Source organism: Octopus bimaculoides, chromosome 2, assembly GCF_001194135.2.
Source record: "Octopus bimaculoides isolate UCB-OBI-ISO-001 chromosome 2, ASM119413v2, whole genome shotgun sequence".
Taxonomy (NCBI): Eukaryota; Metazoa; Mollusca; class Cephalopoda; order Octopoda; family Octopodidae; genus Octopus; species Octopus bimaculoides.
This window is the reverse complement of record NC_068982.1, coordinates 188,440,900-188,451,117: the sequence shown is the minus strand read 5'-3', so window position 1 is coordinate 188,451,117 and position 10,218 is coordinate 188,440,900. Positions and strand designations below refer to the sequence as shown.

The window sequence follows — 10,218 nt, the reverse complement described above, 5'->3', positions numbered from 1 at the left end:
GTGGCTGCTTTTTATGTGCCACTGGCACAGGGGCCAGAGGGGGCTGGCAACGGCCACAATCGTTTGGTGCGCTTTACGTGCCACCGGCATGGAAACCAGTCAAGGCAGTGCTGGCGTCGGCCACGTTCAGATGGTACTTTTTACATGCCAGCAGCACTGCATGTTAATTTCATGAGCAAGCTGTCCCATTGACCAGATTGGTACACTAGCCATAACTGAGGGAATGCCCCAGCCTAGCCCAGCCTGCCTACCTCTATTGTTGTTACTCATCTGGGAAGGCTTTGCTGGTTACTGCTATTGGGCTGACCAATGGGCAATATCAGATATTATATTTTGGGTATGTCAAAAGTGGTGAGCTGGGAGAGACGTGAGAGCATTGGACAAAGTTTAGCAGTATTTCTTCTGGCTCTTAATCGTCTGAATTCAATTTCCGCCAACATTGACTTAATTCTTTTAGGGTTGATAAAACAAGCCGGGGGTGGGGGTCAATATAATTGATTAATCATCTTTTCCTACAATCACTGGCCTTATGCTGAAACTTGAAACCTTTCTAGTCTGGAGATGTCTTAACAGACAATGAAGATCACTCAGTCGTATTGATGTTACTAGCAGAGGATGCCCTTCTTATCATCAATCATTTATCATCAATCACTTTATATTATGTATGGAGGGCATTTAATCATGACAGCAACACTAGTGATGTTCATTATTTACATTTGATGGATATTTTTCCGTCAAATGTAAATAATGTACACAACTCCTCATCTCTTAAATATTGAACTGTATTATCTCATCGGTATGGAGCCGACATTAGACTTCAATGGAGCTGGCCAAAGCCTTGTAAATGAATTTGACAGACAGAAACTGAAGGAAGCCTCCACACACATATATAGATATATGTGTGTGTGTTTGAATCTCTTTGCCTCACCATTGCATGATAGTTCTAAATGAGTTTCACAGCGAGTAAAATTATTACTGGAAACAGTTGAGGGTTGGTGACAGGAAGGGCATCCAACCATAGAAAATCTGTCTTAATAAACTCTGTCTGACCCATACAAAAGTGGACATTAGAATCATGATAATGATGATGGTGATTATGCTGAATCAGCAATAAGCTACATGAGCAAGTCATTTGACTCTAATTATTGAAATAGGACAAAATATAAAATTTCTATATATTTTAGTGGTTGGCATTAGGAAGCACATCCGGCTGAAGAAACTATGCCAAACCAGACTGAAGTCCGGTGCAGCCTACCGGTTTGCCAACCCTGGTCAAACTGTCCAACTCATGCCAGTATGGACAATGGACATTAAATGATGATGATGTATTTTAATTCATTTTCAAGAAACTGTTGTAATTTATTATTTACCCCAAGGTAAACTCACACCAGAAGAAACTCTATGTGATTCCTTTTCTTTTGGGGCCCTAAATATATGCATACACTGTGTAATAGTTCACTGAAGCCATTGTTATGTGTTGTTATCTTCAGCATATTCCCGTTCAGTTTGACTTAATCCATAGATTAGTTGAAACATTAGGCACAGGAGTGGCTGTGTGGTAAGTAGCTTGCTGACCAACCACATGGTTCCAGGTTCAGTCCCACTGCGTGGCACCTTGGGCAAGTGTCATCTACTATAGCCTCGGGCTAACCAAAGCCTTGTGAGTGGATTTGGTAAACGGAAACTGAAAGAAGCCTGTTGTATCTATCTATCTATCTATATATATATATGAAGGGCATGGCGTTAGGAAGGGCATCCAGCTGTAGAAACTCTGCCAAATCAGACTGGAGCCTGGTGTTGCCATCCGGTTTCACCAGTCCTCAGTCAAATCGTCCAACCCATGCTAGCATGGAAAGCGGACGTTAAACGATGATGATGATGATGATGATATATGTATGTGTATATGTTTGTGTGTCTGTGTTTGTCCCCCACAACATCGCTTCACAACCGATGCTGGTGTGTTTACGTCCCCATAACTTAGCGGTTCGGCAAAAGGAGACCGATAGAATAAGTACTAGGTTAACAAAGAATAAGTCCTAGGGTTGATTTACTCGACTAAAAGGCGGTGCTCCATCATGGCCGCAGTCAAATGACTGAAACAAGTAAAAGAATAAAAGAGATTATTGGGTGTTATGTACCATTACTCGGGTCAACTCTGTTACAACCATTTAGAGCAGGCCTTGGTTTAGGGGTAACTCAATATTTTGTTGTGCTATTTGTCTTTATAGAGCTGGCCCTTACTCATCTAAAAATAAAGGCAAAGTTAAAATCTGAGAATCCTGCTATGTTACAACACACCTCCACCATCATAGGCCAAGTTCACAGCTGAGATAAGGAGTGGGAGTTTAAAACTGGGGTCTGTTGTTATGTTAAAGCATTCCCCCATCATCACAGTCCAGGTTCACAGCAGAGATAAAAGGAGATTGAGAGAGTTTAAAATTGGAGTCCCCTGCTATGTTGTGAACATGCCTCTACCATCATACTCTACATCATAATAGAAAATATGAAATTATAGTTTAAATCTGGGACCCCTATTATGTTGCAACATTCTTCCACCGTCACAGTCCACTTCAAAATTTTAAACTGGGGTCCCTTTTCAGCTCTGAATTTCACATATCACAGATGGTAATATGTAAAAACTCCTGCATAGTTCCTTAGTTTGGCTTCAATGTTCTTTCTGCTACTAAGACATCCTACTTCACATAACTAACACAAATGGCATTTGCTGGACCCAAGCTGAAGACGGTATGGCAAGGGGCAGTAAACTCGGTTATTATCCAAACAATATTTTAGATCTGACATCATCTGCAGCTGCGACAGAGAGAAGAACTGAACTTGCAATACGACCGACATTTGCATACAAGTGGCAGTTACGGATAAGTTACAATAAAAAAAAATACTTAGAAAAAAAAGACAAATCCAAACTGTATAGAGTTGTGGGAGAAAAAGGGAGTCAGTAACATTCGTTTCGAGTTTGTTTGTTTTGGTCAACCAAATAAATTTAAACACAATAACAAGCTTTTCTCCGAGGCTCGTTGCTATGAAACCAATGCGATGTGTGTGTGTGTATATGCGCCCGTGAATATGTCAATGAACGGACATCGTTTTCAATCAGGTGTGATATTTAAACTCTACAAACGTTGGCAAGAGTCGCGAGAGAAGCGCGTGGGTGGACAGAACGATGGGCGGATCGGAAAGAGGAAGAATGGACAGCGACAGATAGCAACAAGGAATGAAAGAGGAAGAAAAGAGGAAAAAGCAGCTCTCGTCAAACACATGGAACCCAAAAAATTAGCAGCCAGAGACTGAGATCTGTTGTAGTCGGAGTCGCGAGAAATGTCATCTTACGAAAACAAACCTGTTTCACATAGCGACATGACAATTTACCATCATCATCATCATCAGTCAACATCATTATTATTATTATTATTATTGTTATTATTATTATTATTAAGTAGTCAACATTATCGTTTTCAACATATTATTATTATTAGCAGCATCAGCAGCACATACAAGCACACACATAAATGTTAAGGACTTGGTCGATATTTTCACCCAGTGTTGTTATTTACAAATTGTACAACACCGTGTTTGTTTGTTTGTGTGTGACTATGTGCATGTGCGCGTGTGTATGAATGTATGTATGTATGATCACTTCCGAGGTGATTCTTTTTCTACTTCATTGAGCTCTTTGCAAAACTCTTTGCACGAAGAAATATTTGCATTACATATAAACGAAATAATTATTCCTTTCAATTACACACACACACACACACTCAATCAAACGTCAATGTATGTGGGTAGAATCGTTTTAATATATTATTGATTCCTCCCCCGCCCCTCGCCAACTTCGATACGAAACCAGTCAGCTGCTGGCTGACAAACGATTAACAACGGAACCAATCCATATTTATACATCTTAGATGCATTAAAACAAACACTAATTTCTCTGTGTTACTTCAACTTTTACCTTTCATTCCTCAGGAGTGAATAAAAATAAATTGCCAATAAAATAGCCAGCCACTCCTCTAAAAAAAATAGATAAATAAAAAGAAGTCTCGCCTCCTAACGAAACATTACCACGACCGTTTCTATAGATATATATATGGATTAGCAGAGTAAATATTGCGCTAAGTGGAATGCTAAAGCAGGTACTATCCCACGCAAACACCACACACAGACATATATATTTCAAACCAAAGTCAACTATATATATATGTGTGTGTGTGTGTGTGTGTGTGCGTATATATATATATATATACACACACACACACACACATATATTTTCATACACACACAAACTTACAAGTTTTTGACACCAGACCCGAAGAAGCGCAAGCGTTTGGTCCAAACCATTCAAATATATTTTCGTTTTCAAGTTCTTGCATTCACTTACAGACTTTATATGAAAACAATCATTAAATTATTCAATAGTTTCGTTAATGCAAAGCATATTTCTTAGCAATTTGAATGCGTAATCAACTTCCAATGCCTGTTGTGAAGATTGTGGTGTAATTAAGGTGTAAATTCACCCGAGAGCCTTGGTGGTATACCTGCTTTATAACCACCTCTGCTACTGTACCAATATTATTTATTAGATGAGGGTGAGAGGGAGCAATGGTGTTAGGTTCTTTAGAAATAGTTTTTAATAAGTCATTTACAAAAATATAAACCGAACTCACCTTACAGTCTATATCTTCGAAAATGGCAGTGTCTAACCCTGTAACGATAAGAGCTTTCGGCAGTGAGGCCGTCATGTCCCCATCGGAATCATCTTCAACGCCATCATCAATATCGTCCTCATCGAAATCGATTTGGTGAGGTTGATGATTGTTGTGATGGTCATCGTTTAACGACTGGACTCCGCCGTTCCTTTCGGCGCTAGAACAGGCATTAGCAGCAGCATTGGTTGCTGTGGAATTATTATGGCTCGTCATGTTACTGTTGTTATTCATCGGGTGATGATGGTATCCAGTAATCCCTGTTGGGTTGCCATTCGTGAGAGTCTGTTGTGTATTTTGATTCATTCCACCACCGCCGCCACCACCGCCGCCGCCGCCTCCTCCTCCTCCTACACCGTGACCACCACCGCCGACACCAAGAGATTCCTCATTTATGTCGTTGTCAGCCATATTCAGTGAATTTCTCCTCGCTTCTTCACAGCTTTTGATACACATTCTTATCGAAGAGTCTTCTTTATTCTTTCCTCCTCACAACGTTCTTACTATCAACCGTTCACCAAAATATTCTTGCCTCAAATATTCTAATATTATTTTCTTGTTGTCCTAAAATATTCCAGCTTTTAATGCTTCGTCGATTTCCTTTTTCTTCTTTCTTATTTCCTTCTACCCTTTCTTTTAATGACACTCAACTCTTCTCTCTCTTTAAATATCTCCCTCCTTCACTCCGACTTACTCTTTCTCTCTCGCCCTCCTTACAACTCTCTCTCTTTCTCTCTCACCCTCCCTATAACGTTGTTTTCTTCTTTCTCCTTCAAATCCTCTCGTTTTCCCCTCTCTCTATTACTTCCTCCTTCTTGTCTTTCCTCACTCTCTCTCCAAAGGCAACCGAATGTTACCAAGGTTGGTCAAACTATCGAGTCCGCTTCTCTCCAGTCTCTCTTATTTCTTGGTTAGTGTGGCTCAACCTGGTGATGTCGATGCTTACCAATTATAATAAATGCGCCGTTTATCAGGAAACTTGTAAAGTGTCGAGAAAAGAAACAGAACATCCAGATGTTTCGTTTCGTAATCCTTGATTTTAGGACAAAATCCGTCTCAAATGAGAATTAAGGACAAAATGGCAAAATTTCGAAGAGAAAAAAAGCAGTAATAAATAGTTTACGACGATATAAAATAATCTGTCAATATATATAAAATCAAATTATGTCGACGTGGCGTTAATCTGCTCCAAAGAGTGAATTAAATATATCATACTATACTACACGATGTTTAACTTTAGCTACCCGTTCTTCCCGTAGTTTGACTATGTTGATGCTTCGGCTCGGCTCTGTTAATGTTAAATGGAAAGTTCTGGTTAGGTCGATGACTTCTTCATGTCTGGGGAAAATAACATCTAAACATCGATCAGAATAACTGCTCCACTCGCTAATTTGTTCTGTATTATCTTTACAGTGCGTTAGTTGTGATGTTGAATTATTGCGATGCGGCTGCTTAGACCTGAGATTAGGCAGATTTAACAAACACAGCTTCTTATACTCGGTCAGAAAAGGATTTCCTATGTAACCTTGAGTTGGATTAACTCATCCATATACATACGTTATATATATATATATAGTAACAGTTTGAGTCAAATTCACATGACTTAATGTTTCGTGGGTGCGTTGGACACGTCTGTCTCACCAGATATTAGGAAGGATGTATGTAGGCAGTTGGCGGATATTGGTGTGTTTACAAATGTGGCCAACCAAGTATTCAATACGTAAAATAGTGTGTACATTGTGCTTAGAGCTAAAACTTCTTACATTTTTAATTCTCACTATGACGTAGTCAATTATAATTATTAATCAGACTTAATCATATAACTGATGATAAATCCCTCTGGAGAGCCACTTAATATACTTAATACATATCCATCTATACAATATAATAAATAGGAAAGCTATTTCGATTAAAGGAGATTATCTATGTAACTGATATTCAAGAACTCACTTTAGATGAGGGGTCGGCAAACTTCTTATATTATTGACCCCTTCACGGAATCGTTGATAACTAACTTATCGAGCCCCGAAATAAAACGTATGATCAACAAAAATTATATCTAAAGAAATTTAATGAAAATACAAAGATTCAATGATTGATTGAGTGAATATTTAACGTGAATTAAATGTTGTGGTGAATACTATTTATTATTGCAGAGATATTTGGTTCGAAATTAGTGCGTTTAGCTTTGAATTATTGCACTCTCTTACATTAAGTCTGCTAATAATTCAGCACCCTTAATGCTGAAGATCGTTTCAAGTTTTTAATAACTCCTTGAATAGTCACACAACCACTCCCAGTGATCAATATCGATCACTTCGATGATCCTTGCTATAAAGGATTCGAAATCTAAAAGCAATAAAAAAGGGAGATAACTGTTATAAGATACAAAAGTTTTCCTTTTTAAATTTTTGTTTTGAAAATAAACCAAAAACTGAAAAAAATAAAATAAATAAATAAAGACGATGTAGATGGGAATGGATCTGGTCTTTAAAGCTAACTGGTGAAAGGAACAGGCATATTTCAATTTTATTAAACCTCTTCAGTCAAAGCATTCAAAGGTTCCATTTCTCTGATTTGGTATGGTTTCTACAACTGGAGACCCCTAGTAAATGCTAACCAATTCACAGAGTGTACAGGGTACTTATAACGTGGCACCAGCATGGGCACTTTTATGTGACACAGGCACAAAAACTGTTACGCAGCACCGACATGGGTGTATTTACAGGGCACCAACATCCACAAGCCCACAAAACTGGGATCTCTTGCCTGAGACAGATGTAGAAGACATACCTGTGTTCATGGGTGACCACGGTTTTACTTAACTTCATATGTCTCCTCAAGTACAACAAACTGCCAGATGTTTCAGTCCCTTATCATCTCCTCTGTAAGACATACAATTATTATTATCATTAGTGACAAAAGCAGTATTAGTTCAGAATAGCATACTGTATATCTTGCTTAATGTAGATATATTGTAAGAGAACCACAAAACTGCAAGATACATTTTGAGAAAGCTTGTCATATGAGAAAGCTTGCAACACCAGTTTGTCACTGTTTTATGAACACAAGTGAGTTAATGACCAGCTGTAATGTGTACACATGTAGTACATTAAATGTGTAGGTGTGTGTGGTTAGTGACATATTAGCATGTTTGTTCAAATGAGGCATGGAAAAAAAATAGACAACTTTTATCACCACAGCTTTGAAGCTGACAGCAGTTGGCCAATGGAAGGAGTCATGGTGTGTCTATCTATCTATCTATGTATCTATCTATCTATGTCTATCTATCTATCTTACATCCATACACACACATAGTGAGTAGGAGAGGAAGTTGTCTGTTTACTGTTGATGATGATTTCAACTTCAAAGCTTTTAAGCTGTATTAGTTGGTCTATAAATATGGTAATTACTTTGATCATCAAAAATTATTAAATGTGCACGCACATATATAAGTATATACACAATATGAATATGTATGTGCATATAATATATACACATGCATATAATTGTATGTGTATATAATATACATTATATATAAAACATAAGTATATATATATATGTTTAGTTATTGCTCTCTCTCTCTCTCTCTCTCTCTCTATATATATATATATATGTAAACATACATTACACAGATACATTTGTAGATATATACATATCCACGTGTGTATGTATATGTCTATATGTGTATGTCTGTGTGTATGAAACCAGATTTTCTTGCTAAGCTGACTTACAAGAAAGACAATTGCCTCATCGATATAGTCATGCAAGTTTGGTGAACATGTTTCGCAGATGACAACAATGATGATGATGATGGTGATGGTGAAGAAGATTATTGTACAAGTGTACTTGTATGCAAACGTGTACAGACACTCAGGAATACATAAATCTAAATGCATTCAAGGTGAAGCTGGCATTCTACCATTTATGATGACGAGGGTCAAAGTTCATCCGTTCATGAAATTAATGTGCAAGTGGCTGAGAATCTGCAGACTCACACACCCTTACCGTAATGGTCTAGTCAGCTTAACATATCTGGTTGTGTGTGTTATGGTCTAGTCACCCGTATCGTAAATCAGGTACTACTATTGGCCTTCTATTGGCTATGATGTCGAGGGTTCCAGTTGATCCGATCAACGGAACAGCCTGCTCGGGATATTAACGTGCAAGTGCCTGAGCACTCCACAGACACGTGTTCCCTTAACGTAGTTCTTGGGGAGATTCAGCATGATACAGAGTGTGACAAGGCTGACCCCTTTGAAATGCAGGTACAGCAGAAACAGGAAGAAAGAGTGAAAGAGTACAACAGGGTTCGCCACCATCCCCTGCGGGAGCCTCGTGGAGCTTTAGGTGTTTTCGCTCAATAAACACTTGCAATGCCTAGTCTGGGAATTGAAACCATGATCCTATGACTGCGAGTCCGCTGCCCTAGCCACTGGGCCATTGCACCTCCACTCGTAAATCAGGTAGTTCACGAAGGAGTCATACACAATGGCTGGTGTAGCAGCACCATAGTCAACTGCTACAAAGGTAAAGATGATGCTTTAGATAGAAATAACTACAGGGATATCAAATTGCTGGATCATGTGATGAAGGTCATAGAGAGGGTCAGTTTAGATGAGAGTTTAGGGACCGGGTCAGTCTAGATGAGATGCAGTTTGGGTTCATGCCTGGGAAAAGCACCACTGATGCTATATTTCTGGTAAGGCAGCTGCAGGAGAAATACCTAGCCAAGGATAAACCTCTGTACCTGGCTTTCGTTGACATGGAGAAAGCCTGGTTGTCAAGCAGTGATTGGTGATAAACAAAGACACACACACACACATATGATGGGTCCTTTCTGTTTCTGTCTACCAAATCCACTCACAAGGTTTTGGTCAGCCCCAGCCTATAGTGGAAGACACTTGCACCCCACTGTGCCATGCAGTGGGACTGAACCAGGAACCATGTGGCTGGAAAGCAAGCTTCTTACCACACAACCAGCCATCATGTCAATTTCTAAATTAAAATTTACAAATTACAATTGAATTCAAGATTTTTTGATTAAAAACAAGTCCTTCATTCATTTGTGACATTATCACTTTTTAATAAAAAATATTTACAGAAATTTAATGAAAATAGTTAACGAAATTGATAATGAACAGCATACATTCAGTAACATTCTATTGATAAAGTCAGAATATTTAATGTGTAATATTCATCCAATCTGTATCTGCCCATCCCTACAGAACACTGAAGAGATGGAGATGGCATGGAGGATATTGTTGCCTCTTGGCAGAAACAGCCGTAAGGAACTGATCTTTTGCTCTTTTCTGTAATATTAATACATGTGTGTGTAACACATACTTACTACATGTGTATGTTTTTTTCTAATACTTTCTAATGCTTTGGAATAAATAGACACACTGGAATTGTCTATCGGATGATGGATGTCATTTTGTATCCTCTTCATTTTCTTATTTGCCGTATATATATATATATATATATATATATATAT

General features: G+C 38.4%; 1 protein-coding gene across 1 annotated transcript in view; it reads right to left on the bottom strand.

Moving 5' to 3' along the window:
* Window positions 1–6,231, bottom strand: part of LOC106873700 (calcipressin-2) — a 109,709-nt gene extending 103,478 nt beyond the window's left edge. Inside the window, exon 1 of the mRNA XM_014921173.2 lies at window positions 4,683–6,231. Within this exon, the coding sequence (XP_014776659.1) occupies window positions 4,683–5,177 (495 nt within the window). The 5' untranslated portion in view covers window positions 5,178–6,231. The remainder of the gene's footprint in view (window positions 1–4,682) is intronic.
* Between the last annotated feature and the right edge of the window lie 3,987 nt (window positions 6,232–10,218).